Raw genomic sequence first — 18270 nt, 5'->3', positions numbered from 1 at the left:
TTGCACCACTTTTCAGACCCGGATGTTGTCGCCTGGTTTTGAGCCCACATTACCTACAGCAAAAGCTGGACCCATTTGACCCCAAACACTGCTCTCCACGGAGAGGGTTAGAACGTTCTAGTTGGGATTTAATTAATCATTAGCTTTTAATTAAAACCTCTGCTAGAGGTAGATCCAATCTTACAATGAGACAAACTAGAGACAAAACAATGTTTTAATGATCAATCCCAGGAGTTACTTTTCAATTTAATCAAATTCAACACTCACCACCCAGAAGAGTGTTGTGTGAGCCAGGACCTGGTACTGCTCGATGGTAGACAGAACGCTGAGCATGAGGCAGGCCAAAACTATGAGAAACCTGTAGGAAACAAAGTCAATTAGTCTTAATTGAAGTTACTACGAGTAACTTACATTTTGTGTTGATTTAGGTGTTCCCTGTGGACAAAAGAGGTAATGTTTCCGAGCACCATAGTCCCTTGAGAAAACCTCGTATTTTACGGCAGCAGCGTCTGACAGTCTGCCCCACGCAGTCCTGGTTCTGGTCCTCTCTTCCCTCCAGTGGGCCCAGCAATACGGCCTCCATCCGTGTGGTGTCGGCTTCCAGCGGGCACCGGCAGAGCAGTGAGGAGAAGCTATGCTCCTGGCCGGAGGCGGAGACGCTTCTCCCCCTCTTGCCGGAACCCCAACCGCAGGTCGAAGCCGCAGGCCCCGCTGGAGTCTGAACTGGAGGAGTTCCTAGTGAACCTGCATGATTTCGTTCCTTGTAGTAACTTTAACTGTCATAAAGTATCATAATTGTAAGTTTTATGTTGTTCATAGCTCTTATTTCCTTTGTTTATAATCTTATACAATCCAATTGGATAATATCCAACCAGCTCTTGTTTAACTCCATTTTCCTCAAACCAAAGCTTTACATAACTTGTCAGCAGTCGAGCCAAGCAAACACAAATCTCCTCGATACATTTTCAACCTAATACTCATGTCAACATTTCACCCTTTGATTTAAACAGCAAAACTTCAGTCAACATTGGTGTCTGACTCGAGTCTGAACTTCTAAACAACATGAAGAAATAAAATTATAATTTCAAGACGGCAAAACATTACTTTATATTTTTTTCATGAAAAGTATCTGACTGAATTTGAGCAAATATTCAAGGACAGCTCTCTGGAGGAAATACTGTGAACCTTTTGAACTTCCACCATATGAATGCAACGCGCATGATAAACTTGTCAAATAATGAGCACACTGGTTCGCACACATACACACACACACACACACACACACACACACACACACACACACACACACACACACACGCACATGCAGTCAACAAACACTGAATTGCTCCTTAACATTCTCCTTATTCCCCTCAAGGTCACATGTGTTTCTACTGCAGCAACAATGAGACGTCTGTAACTCCTCAACCTACTTTAGAGAAAGTTATTTCATTTCTTCGGAGAGCAGGCTTCGAGCTGCTGTGACACTTTGCCCAAAAATATAACTAACACTTACATGGCCTTGAGTTATTGACTCTTGAATTCTTCGCCAGAAACCTTTCAGGAATCGGTTTCTTTAAAAGGCAGCTTATATAACAAAGAGCTACGTATAGTGCCTTTGTAACACCAAATAAACTCTTGTGGTTATTTTTCACTGCTGTTCATAAAAGTCAGAGACAGGATCCTGTTTAATTTGATGGTAGTGGAGGATGATGGGAAAGCAGGGCTGACTGCAATATAGGCGATGAGTGCTTCTCAAACTCATAACCTCGTTCCCACTTGATTTAGCCCACAAAGCCACGAACGGCCTCCGTTCCTGTTTATTCTTCAGTTACTGCATATCATCTTTGCTACCCGAGTCGAAGTTGGGGTTGTGTTTCACCCCATTTCATAATGTTTGTCTGTTAGCATGATATCTTAGAAAATGAATCATGAATGCGCAATAGACTTTGTGAGAAGGTTGGCATTGTGGCAAGGGCAAACTGATTAACTTTCCATTTCCGTTGGCAGGAGATGTGGCGGCGAAACTTCTGAATGGATTCACATGACACCATCTGAATTCATTTGCCAGTCAGCTGACAGAACGAACGTCCATGATTGGCCCAATCGGAGAAAAAAACATGGAGGCACTGGAAAGTTGACTTTCTGTTTGGATGTAACTGTGCTGCTGTTCATTGATTTGATTACTATGTGTTTCACGCATCTGCCTTGTATACATATATAAACATGAATTGACAGACATTATTCGTTTTTCATATAAGCTAAAGATCAATAAGAAATGTCTGGGCTTGAAAACTAGCTGGAAAGTTTGAAATCTGCAATATATCAGCAAAACTTTTTTTGTTTATTTCTGACTAAAAATGTGTAACTGGACAACTTATGCAACGGATATCAATATGATATCTTACGAAAAGTTATTCTCACGGTCTTTGCAAAATAAATTTCCGTCTTAACTGGAAACAACTTAGTTAGGTTTAGGCAACAAAACTACTTAGTTAGGTTTTGTAAAAGATCATAGTTTGGGTTGAAATACGGAAAAGTTTGGGTACTTAAGTACGGAAGTTATGTGACAAATAAATCAAGCTGACTTCTGGTTTCACACGTGACACGGACAAGGGTCCCCTGGGTTAAAGGCTGGTGTTTTTCTAAGTGGAGTTTGTCACTCTTTATTCTTCCTTGTTCATGATTACGTGGATTACACATGAATTGATATTGTGGGATACAATAATATCGTTACTTTCCAAACAGTGTAAGAGAACAGCCTGTACTGGGGCAAGGAAGACACCCAATATAGAACTGGCATATCTTGAAAATACCGCACAGTGTTGTTGGAAGCATTTGCTCTACTGTCATCTCGATAATGTTTCAAACTATTGTACAGCAAAAAACAGCCCTGAAGAACCACGGTCTGGTTCCTATATGAGCACACTTGATGGAAACTATGTGTAGAGGGAGTTTCCAGTCAGTGTTTGCACCATGGAGGCTCTTATCCCCCCCATGCTACAGCCTGAGTTTATTGAAGACTGGCCAGGAATCCAAATACCCCACATTAAAGTAACACACACACACACAGGCTTGACTGTGCACGCCACACGTCATCACAGATAAAAGACAGCAGAGAGACCTGCTCAGGGAAGATGAACTGGTGTGTAACACAGCTAACAAAGCAGCTGGTTCTGTATGTGAGACACAGAAGAAGTACACAATGCAACAACAACTAAATGGGAGCAAATTTGTCCATTAAGGAGAGCAGGGAACATTGGGCATAAACAAAATTGCTCACATCGTTAGGACGCGGGGCAATTTACACGATCTTATGTTCAATACGTGACAGAGGCAGCTGAAAAGAGGATCAAAAGAAACACAAATGAACATCAAACTTTCCGAGCCAAACACTCCGATATGCTAATGGGAGTAATTTGTCGGCGTAGCTCTGCTTAAATTATTTTCAGAGCGTTTGAAATGCCAGCAAACATACACGCTCAGTATGCTGGGCACACACTTCTGCCTCGCTTTGGATCCGTCTGAGACGATCGGACTCGTCAGTCCTTCTCTATACTAACTGCACCATCATATTTCACTTCCTTTTCCTCCAGTGGGCTTGATGGAGCAACAGACACAATAATACACTGGCTCAGCTGCATAGGCACCACTGAACTCTAAACAAAAATCTCAAAGCATTGCTCCCATCCATTATTGATGGGCAGATTCACTCGCGGTCTGTTGTGCAGCGAGAGGAGAGACAAAGCAGGGGACAGAACTATGAGGGCTAGTAGTGCCGCTGCTGACCGTGTCACTGGCTGTTACCATCAAATATCCTATTCCGACCATCAATCACAATTTGTTTGCATCACTGTTGCTTTTTGGTGACGACAAAACACAAACCAACCAAAAGCAATGCAACACAAAACGGGTTTAGATGAATGCACAGTGATAAAAGATGAGCAAACAAGGCCTTGTTTGTCATTTGGGCAGACGACTTTGGCTTGTATGAGGTTCATAGTTGCCGATGTGCTTCAATAGGAATCCAAGCTCCTCCATAATAGATGCTTTTTCCCCCAGTTCCTAAATTATAGGATGGAATACAAACAGCTCAAGTAAAAAAAAAACATAATCCTCAATTTGAAAGGAACAACAACACATGAACTATTAGCCGGTTTGTTAAACCATAAAGAAATAGTGTCAGAGTTGTTTTCCTTCAACTTGATGCTGTTTGACAGATATCTGGTTCAGTTTAATGGAGCAGAGTCTGAAAAACACTCAGATTATTGTTTTCTCTTAACTCTCCTGATCGACTCATCTGTAACCAGCATGTGGGACGATCCCTGCTGCTCCAAACCAAAATGCTGCATTTACAGTTAGACTGTAGCACACTGCAGACAGACACCCAGCGGGAGCATGGGGATATACTTTATTAATTGCTTAAAGCTACATGTATACCATGTTCACTTCCAGTGATATGAACGGTTGCTTTCCTTTTACCATAATGAAACAGACCTGAGTCCCCGCCAGCATACTGTATCACTACACACACATAAACTGATATATGCAAACACGCGCACACACACACTCTGATAAGGATTCGGGTCACTCTGACGTTGGAGTTGTGGGTCAGTGATATAGACATGCTTGTTCTTAACTGCTTTTCTCCCACTAAAACACTTGCAAAACAAGGCAACGAACTGACCCCAAAAACCTGCTGGATGGTTTGACATCCCAACAACAGAGCCCTGCTTGTATTATAGAACTGAGAGAGTTGTCTAAACTACTCTACTATCTGAGTGTGAGCTGAAGGAGTTTCTGGTGAACCTGCATGATTTTGTCAGATTTCATGAGGAATCCGACCCGGTGGCACGGATAACAAGCAGTGGAGCCTTGATTATACCTTCCAACAAGGACGTTCACACAAACATGAGCTGACGTGGAAACGTTTGGATCTTTTATACTCCATGCGGGTTTCTTATCTTGGCAAACCGACATTCTCAAAGCTCCACAAATCACACCTGAATAGTAAGAACATGTTGTATGTGCACTCGCGATCCTCACGGATGGTCTCGTTTACTGCATGTAGGTACTATAAGAAGCATCAGTACTGAATTGAGACTGTTTCATAACCAGTTAAAAGTTCCTCAAAGTAACATTAAATATAGTGCAGATTTCGAGAGTTATGTGTTTTGCAGCCTGGATTTGATCAAACTGATCAATAGTTATTAAAAACGGAGGAACCGTCCCATCATATCCTCTTCAGGGGCCGAGCGCGGGGCAGTTTTGTTCAACGGTGCGCTAATGCGAAACCAGAAGTTTCAAATCCGGGCAAACAGCTGTAGCAAACAAACAACCATCAGGGCTGAGAGTGACAATCTGCCCACATGGTGTCTTAATGTTACAGCTGTTGTGCGAATCATTAGCAGCAAATGAAGAAGAGAAATTTGCCACTGACACCGTGGCTTTTGAAAAACATATTGATTTTGTATTTCAAGTAGCACTTTGTGGCATTTCCTGTTGTTTTGTGCAGTTTGAGCCGTTACAGGAAGGTCAAGGCACCTCATCTTGCTGGTTTGCACCTCAGTCTAATAGTACAATATTTAAAACGTTGATGCACGAACAAACAATTTCCCTGTGATCATAGCAGCCACTGTATCCCTTGTATTGTGCATTGTGCTGTTATTCCTGGTAATGCCCCCAATGTGTTTGAGTTGCACTGTGTTGGCTTATGCTCCCTCTGAGTCACCGAGACTCTAACCTGCTCCGACAGGCCGCATTCCCATGCATGCGTCCCCTCCGACACTGCAGGGTCACAGGGTGGCAGCGCCGGGGCAGCGACCGCTACCTCCTCCACAGAACACACACATGCTGCCAAGTTTAGCTGCCTGCTATCAGTGCAAGCAAGTGGGGACAGAAAGCACACATGGGAGTGTGCCGGAGGATAATGTCCTACATTCCTAAACCTCTGCCTTAACGCTCCGGTCTGGATCTACTGGACTGGTCAGTTTCCCGGATGTGGGGTGATACCAAGAAAGAAAAACAGTGAAATGTTCCCTTTGGCATTACATCACTGGTGTATAAACAGTCGTTTATCATGAGTAACACTTCATTTTTCAAGCTACCTGACAAAAGCTGTCACATCAGTTTTTTTGGGCGGTTAACCATAATGTGACATCTTCCTGATATTGCAGCTTTAGCGGATACAATCCACCCCGCTCTGGATTACACCAGGATCTATGTTCATCATAGCTGTAATATTTATATTTCATTTTTCATTAGACCAGGTAGGCTCACATACCTGTCATGCTGTCAGGAAGGGAAACAAATACTAAACGTCCCCTGTCAGGTTGAAAAGCCTCACTGAAAGCAAACCCCCCCCCCTCTGTGTTGTTGCACTCAAAGTGTTCAGTGGTGCTGAGGAAAAATAGTCTGCCAAATGAAAGATTTTCATAATAATCCTTTAGTACTCCTATAAGGACGTATTTTCTGTCGTCTGTGATGAATTATATGGTCTTTTTTTAATGTGCTAGACTTATATATTCGTATAATATTCCTAGTGGGATTCCAGTCCTTCTGTCATATCCGTGCAGCATCTTTCTCAAATTCAAAGGATTAACAATTCTTTGTATCAAGGGCTTCCAAGAGTACATGCGCAATTAAGTCCCTGTTTAATTAGGATCTTAGAGTTGCAATTACACCCTTGAATACCCTACGGAAATGGATGATTATGGAAAAAAAAAAGAAAGAAAACACTCACACTGTGAAGTGATACACGAAGCATTTCCAGCCAGACGGCCTTTCCAGAAAGTTATACACACGTCCTTGGATGTAGGCGCGGGTGATGACCGGACGGACCCCGGTGCTGTACACCGACATCCGCACAGACATCCGGGGATGAGATAAGTACGGGTGGAGGTGAACAGTTGGTACTTCTGCGGGAGTGTTACCGTCCTCTGGCATTTTGTCTCTCTCAGAAAATGTGTCGTTGCCCACGGGGGTTCCTGGTTCAGGCGCGCGAAACGTTTCCGACAGTTCCAAATCCGGTGGTCTCTTCCCTCGTGCCACACCAGAAGACCTCCGTGAGTTAGACATTGTAGCTTCCCGTTATTCTTCTGGCGCTGGGTTAACTTTTTTTCACAGTTATTTTTATCGGTCACTGACTCAAACGCACAAATGTTCGGCCATGTGCGCTTACCTTCTGTTGTGCGCCTGATCTCCCCAGGGCGCATAAAGATGTGAGATAAACGGGGTTATTAATGCTCTAGATCACCAGGACGGTGTTTCTTTAATTTAACTTAACAGCTCTCTTGGTTGTTGAGGTTATGGCGAGTCTCAGCCCTGAATGAATATCCCCTACCTCTTTCAGAGCACTTATCAGCCTGGGGAGCTGTGGGCGCCAGGCGGTGCGCCATGAGTCACCAGCTGTTCAGAAGTTTTATTGTTTTTGCAAAACTGCTCAAAAGCAATCTGCAGCTGATGAACTCCATCCTCAGATCCGTGTGAAATATACACCACACCATTACACTGTACTTCCTCTCGATTCTCTAATTACTTTTCACTCAAAATGCAAACACTTTTTTTGACAATATTTTTTGAATTTATTTGAATTTATTCATAGATTAAGATGAATCTCGAAAGAAAAAGTGTTAATCAGATTTAATTTGTGCAGAAGTGTATATATAATGGCTTCCCGCTGTTTGAGATGGCATACAGACTGAGTTGTTTTTCCTCATTAAACTGTCAGTTGGAAGTACATTGAAAGGGACACTCATTGTGAGAGAATCTCTGGCAAGTTTGGAAGCTATATATCAAGTTCTCTACATATTTGTCACCACTGGTAGACTTGCTCTTCCAGTGGCGAAAACGTGAGGAATTGCCATCAAGGATGCCCTTCCAGTAGAGAACATAATATGAAGTCCCCGGGTGCGCCTTCCGGTAGAGAAAACACCATGAAGTACCCTCTGCTTGTAGAGAAAATGTTTTGAAATACCTTGTAGAGTTCAGGGGAAAATGTGATGAAATACTAGGGTTCCCTTCCAGTGAGGGAAATGGGATGCAGTGCCCTCTAGCACAGAGTCTTGCATTGGGTCGGGTACATTTGGATACTGCCCTGGACCTCAGAAAGTCTGTGACCGCCACTGCTTGTCACCAACAGTACTCAATTGTGTACCCGCTGAGATCGTAAATATTCAAAGATGAGGCAACTTGGTGATGGAGCAGTTCTGGAGTAATACACAACATGTTACTGCTTGAAAAGCATGCCTCTTTCCTATGTGTGATTTATTACAGTTTGAAAGTAACTTCATCAACCCTGGTGTTGGTGTAATCAAGGGAACTCTGGGGACAAATGCAACTTAGTTTGACAAGGTTACTCTGGAGATTTCTTTGTTTGCAGTGACCTTGAACATGCTAGTCCAAGGAGGAGGAAACAGCTTTGCCACAACAGGTTTTAATAGGAGTCGAGTAGCATCCATGTGATGACAGGATCTGTTGCCAGGTTGACATTAAACACGACTCTTACTGGTTCTTACTGTTAGATGCCACCCACCACATTTGAGTTTCTGTTTTTAATACAGAAAGGGCAGTTATCTTGAAGGTCATCCCTTTATCTGATTGTGTGAAGGAAATAAAATATCTAATATAATTCAATATTTATTAAGCAAGCGGCTTGATAATTGATAATCTCAGAATACCAACTTGTCATTGTCGAAGGAATTGTTTTCAGTTTTGTGACAATGCATTTTACAGTTAATCCAATGTTTATTAAGTTGTTTCTTTAGTTTAAGAATATGAGAATAATTAAATGTGAACAATTCAAAATCCTCAACTTTCTGTATTTTTGTGGACAGCGATGTTATGTCAACAAAAGTTCTAGGAAATTGTGATGGCCATTTTCTGACATTTCATAGCCCAAATGATTAATTGAATAATCAAAAAAGCTATTATCAGATGTAATGGTAAATTTGTACTTAGTATATGACAGTCCTGAGACAGCCATCGCTACAGATTATTTTTGTCAAAGAATGTGATCTGAGAATTTCAACAAATGTAACCAAAGGCCCCTTGAACACATCAACAACCCCAGCTTTAAGAGATCATTTTTCCAAACCCCAGCTGACACAGCAGCAACTTGTTAGCAAGGGGAAACGAACAATAACATCCCATAGTAATTAATTGAAGATCTCAAATAAAAGAAAATTAAAGCGAGAGAGAAAAAAAAGAAAGAACAGTGAGAAGGAGAGACGTTACACGGATAGCATCCTAAACAGTGTCCTTGTCATAAATGCTTTGAACTCATAGGCAGTTACATAAGCTTGAAATGTTTCTGTAGGGTAGAGCACAGACAGCCTTTCCAAACAGGCTCTGTCCAAGTGTTCAAGGCAGTCAGTAGAAATTAGTCATGGGATCTCAGACTGTATTGTCCTCCTTGTTTATGAGTAATAATAACACAAAGGAATGGGGAGCTTTCCCTCGATGGCCGTACAAACACATTATCGGTGACTAGCCTATTCATGTGAAAGTGTGGCCAATCAAGCCACGGCATATAACGTGAAGATGGGTGAGGGTTTTGTATTTTGTGGAATAACCCAATTAATAATGATGAAGAGTCTCCTGCATGTGCATCGCTGAGTTGACTGTGGCTCAATTCAGGGGGCTGCGTCCTTTGAAGTCTCCGTTTCTAGACCGAATATGACAAGGCTGTTCCCGTTCAAAAGCTCCTCTGGATACAGCCTGAGAAATGGGTCTCGCTTTTGCTTGAATTTGAAGGACACAATTGGTGTATCCTGTGTAACCCTCATTCTACATGCCGATACTCGAGGCTAAAACACACAGTAGACTGCAAAACAGATCAGATGTCATCGACTCCTATTTGAAAACACTCTTGCTACATAACTTTGTCTTGCTTTGGCTGGAAAAGCATCCTTTTTTCCTTTGGTGTTATGTTGCAGTCATATGACTAAATTGTTTCCAAACCACTGAATGACCACCGACATCTCTGATTTGTCCAGCAGATGTACAGTATAGGTCTGGGGTTGTGGCCATTGATGGATGCTCCCACAGGTTGGAAAAACAATTGACCAATCAGAGCTTTGTGCGTGGTGAGACTAGGAACATCATCTTCCTTCATGCCAAGCTAGCTAGGTAGCCACATGCACGAAAATGAGCAACAGAAAAATGGTCAGAAGAAAATGTGTAGTGTTCGTGTTTATGACTCTAAAACAGCAGGAGAGGTTGTTTGAAGTCGACCTACAAAAAAATGAATCTCTTAAATTAGAAAAATGTTTACAAAAAAAAATGTATCTTCCTCTCGCAATTGCTGCCACAACTTTGTAATTTTTTGATGGAACAGCTACATTTTACTTAGATCGGATAGGGGAAAACTCACCTCCCTACCAACAATAAATGGGCTAGCCAGTCAGTAACCTCCGGTTTTGAAAAGTGAAGCCAATGCTGAAGTGCCTTACACTTGCATTCTTTCTAATGGCCATCAGGGGGCGACTCCTCTGGTTGCAAAAAGTCGGATTGCATAGAAGTCTTTGGGAAAATGACCCTACTTCTCACTTGATTTATTACCTCAGTAAACAAATCGCTAGTTTCTACCTTGTGATTGACAGGTCACTACAGCGGCGTTGTCCGGTCTGAGAGTTATTCGTGTTTTCGTCTTACAACTTTAACCCTTTCACTGTGTGTTTTCAGCTCATGAAAGTTAATTGTAATACCTTGGTTGCCTTCAATGTCTCAGTCAACGTTGAGTTGACTTTAGCTCCACCTCCTTATGACACTTCTGGTTACAAAAAACAAGATGGCAATGCCCAAAATCTCTTAAATCAAGGTTTTTAAAACAGGAGTTTACAAACCAATAGGTGACATCGACCACTTCTTATATACAGTATATGAGGCTAACATAAACACCAGGTCAGGATGAATGAATTGAAACAAATATTGAATATTTTCCACTGCTGTGGTCTGCAAATTGTCCATCATCTCAACGTGAAACATTATTACTCCTCACCGCTTGATTTATGGCCGATACTTCTAGTAAGAAATTCCACAAAAAGCTGTGGATATCGCACAAAAATCCTGCTCCATCCTGACATGAAAGCATCACATGTTCCCTGCAGTTTCTTCAATCTGTTGTAACTCTCTAAGGCCCCTAAGGTTTTCTGTCGGGTTGAAATCCAGCAGCTGTGGAGGCCATCGGAGTACACGTAAGTCACTGTCATGCTGCATTTTCTTCACAGAAGTATTCATTTGGAAAAGGGTAGACTGTGTCCACGAGGGGAGGCTCCAGGTTAGCAAGAATGCTACATTTCTGCTGTTGTATTCAGGACATGCAACACTGGAAAGAAAACATTTACCATCATCACTCAACATTTATCTGTAGATTATCGTTTCATCTGGCCAAACAAGGTTTGTCCCTGTGATCACTTTACACTATTATAGTTTGGCATTAGTTCTCCCCCTCTTCATGAAAACAGCGTACACCTTCTCTGAATCAAAGTTCAAATTGAGGATTGGAAAACATGAGCAAACCACAGTTTTATGTTATGTAACCAGAAGAAACGACATAATGACCCACGTCATCCAAAACATGGTTGCACAACCCTTCATCTGCTCTACCTCTGGTTAAATACAGAAAACATGGTGACAAAAAACACTTGTTAAATAAACGTTTTCTTATTTATCTAGTGAGAACCGCTACATACTCAGAATTAGTGTATAATATATGATTGAGACACAGCAGAGGAGAGGACTACCAGCTGTGCAGGAAGTCAGGCTCGAGGGGAAAAACAGCGAGGGAGGCTGGTGGACAGGTGGGAAATGTCAGCATCTGAAAAAAAGAGACGTAAACACACACACACACACACACACACACAAAGGGAGGCAGGGGGATGCGACTGAGCGTTGTGGGAACTAAAGAGATTATTGCAACCTCAGGCAATATGTGCACAGATAAACATTTGGCTTGTCTGCATGTATTGTAGGCAGCTTTTGACATTTGTTTTAGTGCATCTGTGGGGTTTGGAACAGCCACCAACTAGGACAAGAGAAAACTGCAGAAACAAGTAATTGGTGCCAACCTGCCACCTCCAGAGTCAGGACGCAGGCAGGTAACATCACTGCAGACCCTTCACACCCTGGACGAATGGTAAATGGTCCTGTAATTGTATAGTGCATTTCTGGTCTTTCGACCACTCGCGGCGCTTTTACACTAAATGCTATTCACCCATTCACACAGGCAAGGCGCCACCTCCTCATCAGGACTAAACATTCACAGCCGTCCATGCAGCAAATCGGGGTTAAGTCTCTTGCCCAAGGACACATCGACATGGACCGGAGGAGCCGCGGATCGAACCGCCATCTTCTGATTAAAGGACGACCCGCTCGACCTCTGAACCACCGAGCCCCTACGACCACATACACACCACACTGTACGACAGACACAAGCATTTAATTCCACAGGCCGTCACTCTGATGAACACTTAACATCAGTTAAAGGTTACTTTATATATATTTGATAATTATACGTTTAATATACACAGTTATTTTGGTACATGTTCCTGTCATTGTCAAATATACAATCTGAGCTGCTATATACTGAATATACTGTAAACTGTACACATCCACCGTTGTACTACTGTATTATTCTTAGCAATTTACAGAAACAGTCCGATCTAAACATATTGTATGTTGTTGTCTATTGTTCTACTGTTTCTATATGTATAGATCTCAACATATTCTCACACCAATGCCTCAAATTAAGCAGATTGGTCGGTGCTCCTACTCTTCAAACTATGACGCTCTACGTTCACCTCTAGAGTCAGTTTTGGAGTTGTCAGTGACGGCGTGTCAATATTAGCTTGTTGTAAACATAGAGGCTTTTTCAAAATAAACGTCTTGACTAATGACTCACTTGGGTCACGTGACTAACTATTGACTCACATCACAAAGACCGATGTATTTCTACAGTATTTCTGCGTGCGCAAAAAGACCAACAAAGCTGGAGTGGAATCTTAGTATGTGTACTCATACCTGGCCAATAAAGCTGATTCTAAATATTTCACCTTATTTTAATACTTTGAAATTACATATTTCTTTTCTTTAAACGGTTTCTATTTAAAAGTCAAGGACATTTTAGGCAAATGCAGTACTTGTTTATGTATGGCTCCATGTTTTAGTTGCATCACCTTCCTGTGCAGCACTTTTGCATGTTTTGCATATGCAAACTTTAAATGCACAGCCAATTCACCACAAAGTAGATTCTAGCCTCTAGAGACAGATTATCCCAGTGAAATAAAGCTTTCATAAAAGTTACTTGTAATATGTATAGCTCTCACAAAGTTTGTGTGCATGTTTTTTGGTTATTAGTACATCTAGATGTACACATACAACAACACTGGATGCACAGCACACACACAGCTTTCTCTAACTAACATATGAATATGTTTTGTAAGGGCAGGAACTTGCAGCACAGGGACAATACATAATGATTTACTGGCCTTTCACTCAATTATACGAATATTTTCAGTCCCCAAATAGTCATTTTAGACACTAGTGATGCATTTGTTTCCTTTAAATGTACCTTTAAGGGTCTAGAAATGTATGAGCACCTAACATATCAATAAAGAATACAACCATTTATGCAATCCAGGACTCTACCCAGAGCCCATCCATCTGATTTAGCTGTAGAGAGGGAAATTCATGATTTAAACATTCCTCCCATGAAATCGGAGCTGAAGAACTGCCTGTATCCATTCCTCAGCTGGAGACTTGGTGGTGGTAAACCCATAGTCCACGCTGATACATTGTCTCATCTAGTTAGCATGCTGTGTCTCAGAAAGCAGATTACTGTATGTCTCCAGCCCTCTGAAACGCACAAAGGGGAGCCGTTTCTGTTCAAAATAGTAACTCAACTTGCTTGTTGTGTTAGCCCAGCTCCCTGATAGCCCCCTCAGGCAAAGATTTTTAGCACTTAACACAACTGGATGATACAGGTTATTTCTGAATCAGTTGCCTTGTCACTCAAATGCCAAGAGTTAAGTGTAATTGCTGCTGTTTTGTCCTCGGGGTGCTTGTGCTTCCCGTGCCTCCCGTTGCTGCGTGGCCTGGAGAGAGGCAGCAAGGGCAGCCTGCATTTATGATACTGTCAGCAGAGAGACAGAAGCTGTGGAAGCATATTGTTACAGCTGATTTCATTTGGTGTAGGACTGCACGTATCGAACCTGACGCATGGTATAAGAATACAGTCGCCAGGCAGTGGCAATTTTGGTCATCTCACAGGGTAATTCTTCTTATTGTCTACAAATTTCATGAAAAAAACAACAACAAAACCATCTCATAATTATTTCCTGTGTACAGCCTAGTTCTCTGTCTCCATAAAGAAAACTATGAAGAACACCTTAATGAGCCACGATGTTGCACTGGAGGCCATGTTCCTTCATCATGATGAACATGAGCACTTTAGTTTATCTTCACTCATGCGTCACCCTGCTGCTGTAAATACACACATGTTTAGATCCAGGGTCCCCTCACTTGGGGAAACATTTTCCACGGACCTACTCATAATCGTAACTCCAATTAACAATATGCTTTCTACCATGTGTGCTCCTAGATGCCATTGGAACTATGTGTATTCTAAAACTTTTCAACCACAACATACTGACCTGTTAAGATAGTGATAAACAGAAACACATTACAATTTGAATCATGTTAATACCTCTTTGTTTTGCCCTGATATTCCAGTCAAATGTTGCTTTAGCCTGGCTAGCTTCATGGCTGCGTTCTCTAGCACCTTGAAAACACAGTACACATTTTGGTCTGCCGTCGCTGTTCTCGATAGAACAGAAATTCAAACTGTCATCATATTTCCTCAATTTAGCCAGTTTGGGCTTTGCGTCGCCTGACGATGTGGACGGACCCAAATGCTTTTCCATGCTAATAGCCAAGCTAAGCCGCGACAGGCGCGGTTCGTTAATATGAAATGCAATATGTTTGTTATTGGTGCAAAGGGTCCCCATCTATAGATGTGTACTTTTTAATGACAAAGCACAATTTTGTCATTTATAGCTAATTATTTCAAGGATCCCTTGGCAGAGCGCCACGGACCCCAGTTTAAGAATCAATGCACTTGAGCACTGCAGTGGAGCTCACAGGGATACACTCAGTCTGGGCACCAGTGTTTGTCACTAGTTTCCCACCGGTGTGTCGGCCAGAACACCACTCAAGGCCAAACCTCCAGAGTATGAAATAAAAAACTGAGAGATGCTGGATATGCTGTTTACTTCCTCCACTCGCAGTAACACATACAGGTATTCCAGTAGACATGCAACAACAGCTGGCTGTATCTTTAAATAGAAATAATAACAAACAGTATGAAGGATAACATATGTGTACATCTGTTCAAACTAATGTGCATATCAAACTTAATACAAACAATAACCAGGAGTGATAAGGATATGACACACACACACACACACACACACACACACACACACACACACACACACACACACACGATAGATATGTCTGATATGTATGTATGTTAAAGAGTACTTTGTCGCTGATATTTCCCCTCAGCTTTAACTATATTCTCTCATTTCTTCCTATATAAATATTTTGCAATATATCTATATATATATATATATATTCAGGGAAAACAGAGTTTTGCAATATATAATATGTATGGAGCTTGAATGCAGCTTGAATTTCTCTTCTGTTGTTACTGATCGGCTGTATTGTAAAAGTGGCACCCTGCGGTATTGATGATACCACACAGCTGCAGAAGAGAATACTGTCATTGCCTCTTTTTTTTCTCAAACAAGTTCTATATTTAGCTCGGGCCTTGTGTTCTGAAATACAGTTTCATGCAATCTGAACCTCATCGAAATGTTGTAGAAGAAAACATGGAGGGGGAAATACAAAGGGTTTTATGGCAGCACTTAGCTTGAGAGAACATTATGTTTACACTGTAGGTGTCAAATCAAAGGGAGAAAATGGTCCCATTTATCACTGGTTTTCATTGTCGTCATCAAGATCTAGTCCACCTGACTATCCCACCATCCAGTGCCTTATGTATTAGATGTTGTGTCTATTGTATTTATCCAGATACCAAACAAGACAAGCGTTTATGTATTCCTCACAGGTCTGATCAACACTGTGCCGTGCAACACTGCCAATTAAAGAACACTGCCTGGTGATTTAAATTTGTGCACAAGCTCATGCTCAGAAGTAGAGAAAAAAAGAAACTGTATGGAAGATATAAGAGCCACATCGGTTCAAGCATTACGAGTGATCAGTCAAATATAAAAATCTAATCTAAACCTAACAAGCAGTTATTAGCAGTAATATTACCAGGGTTGCATTACCTACTTACTGGGGAGCAGTCAAGATTAATCAGATCAAAATGACATAAAAGCATTAGTCTGTGTCTTTAAAAGACACAGACTAATCTAATCATTGCCAGTTTTCCGGGATGATAGAGTGATCTGCATCTGAATTAGCCTTTCAGTGTGTTGGCCAGTGTGTGTGAAGTTGAAGCTGCAATAATCACACAAAATATGGATTTGTGCACGACACTATGCACAGGCTAACCTTGGCTCTGCAGCATTATTTATATTTGGGGAATAGAAAAGATTTTACACTCTTTTTGAGTGATGTGCAGAGTAATGGCTATACATCCTCTCGGGATGACAAATATCTGTACCAAATTTCATGCAAATAGTTCTGGAGTGAAATCACTCTGGATTGAAGGTCCTCGACTGAGATGGGTGTCTGGACCACTTAAAGGAGCGTAATATTAGATTGGGAGCATTTTGACGCATGAGCCGCCGGCTCGTAGCTAACAGTGATAACCGTGCCAACTACGGCAACAGTGCTGACAGAGCTCATAGTGTTTACCTGAAGGACAACCGAAGGGTGGGTGCTACGAGTCCGAGATGACGCCGTCCGTATGAAAGCAGTGCAGAGTGGCGGCCGTGAGTTAGCCAGAGGGGCACGCTCACATGCACTAACATGCACTGAAACCACACGTGGCCGGCCCGGCTATCTCCAACAAAGCAAGGAGAAACTCTGACAACACACTGAGGGAGAGAGAGACTTCCTTCTCTGCACAGGTAGACATTACTCCACTCTATCTTTACATAGATGATAGTTGGTTGCTGCTATATAAATGCTCTGAATGTTGTATATTGCTCCTTTAACGTTGCCATTCCTGATACTATGACACTAACATGGTTAAAAAAAAAAGCAACTGACACAATAAATATCAGTGTGTTGCACCTGTGACCACACCCAAAAGCTGTGCACTGACACAACCTGAAGTACACTTCTAAATCACTGCAGCAAGGTGAGAACTTAAAGGGACAGTCAACCCAAAATCAAAAATACATGTTTTCCCCTTTTACATGTAGTGCTGTTTATCAGTCTAGTGTTGCCTGGAGATATCAGCCGTAGAGACATCGGCCTTCTCTCCAATATTATATAACTATATGACACTCGGCTTGTGGTGCTCAAAATAAAACCTCAACAGCAATGTCTCTTTCCAGACCTGATTCCTCTCAATAATCCACAGACCTTGTTGCGAGCTGTGTCATGTAGGAACAAGTTCAGACTAGCCTTCCACCGCAGGTGCCATAATATTATATCGTCAATATAACATCATGTTGACGATAAGGCAACAGATAAATATCTCTACCGGTAAGGGTGAACTGTACCTTTAAACTACTAGAGGTCAGCAGATTTCTAGCCGGTGTTGAGTTGCTCTTTAATCAAGATGACTTGAGAACCAGTTGCATCCGCTCGGCAATAATGTAATAATATCTAATTACTCTTTTAATTTGGCCGTGATGCAAATCCTAGCCTGGACAGAGAAGCAGAAGAAAAGAGGGCAGTGACTGAAACAAGAGAGTTTGTCCAGGACAGTACAATGAGAGTCACTCCTACGATGAGCTTGGATCTGGAAACATCGCCTGAGTTTCCAGCGCTTGTCAGTGGTCAGAATGATTAAGATAATATACTTTTAGCTTGCAATTATATGTAATTTCCTTGCAATGATGCACTGTGCATCTACTGGAATTTCTTTGCCAAAATGACTGAGGTCAATGAGGATATCGGATCAATATTCTTCAGATGTAAGAGATGCAAGATATGCCATACGAATTAAGATATTTCTCGTCGAAAACATGTTTGCAGGCGTCAGGTCCACTCTCAGTGCGACATGGATTTCATTTCACTGGGCTGTTTGCGGCACTGAAAATGAGGGGAACAATGCCTCAATTGCTTGGCAGA

At 41.8% G+C, this 18270-nt stretch overlaps 1 protein-coding gene across 1 annotated transcript in view; it reads right to left on the bottom strand.

The window, feature by feature from the left end:
* The window catches only part of kcnq1.1 (potassium voltage-gated channel, KQT-like subfamily, member 1.1), a gene marked incomplete at both ends in the record, with an annotated part of 36466 nt that extends 29392 nt beyond the window's left edge, over window positions 1–7074 (bottom strand). The window contains 2 exon segments of the mRNA XM_079160541.1: window positions 268–358; window positions 6740–7074. Of these exon segments, the coding sequence (XP_079016667.1) occupies window positions 268–358; window positions 6740–7074 (426 nt within the window).
* Between the last annotated feature and the right edge of the window lie 11196 nt (window positions 7075–18270).

The sequence above is a fragment of the Pholis gunnellus genome (assembly GCF_910591455.1).
Source record: "Pholis gunnellus genome assembly, chromosome: 1".
NCBI lineage: Eukaryota > Metazoa > Chordata > Actinopteri > Perciformes > Pholidae > Pholis > Pholis gunnellus.
The sequence above is the reverse complement of the archived record's forward strand: the minus strand, read 5'-3'. Positions and strand labels throughout refer to the sequence as shown.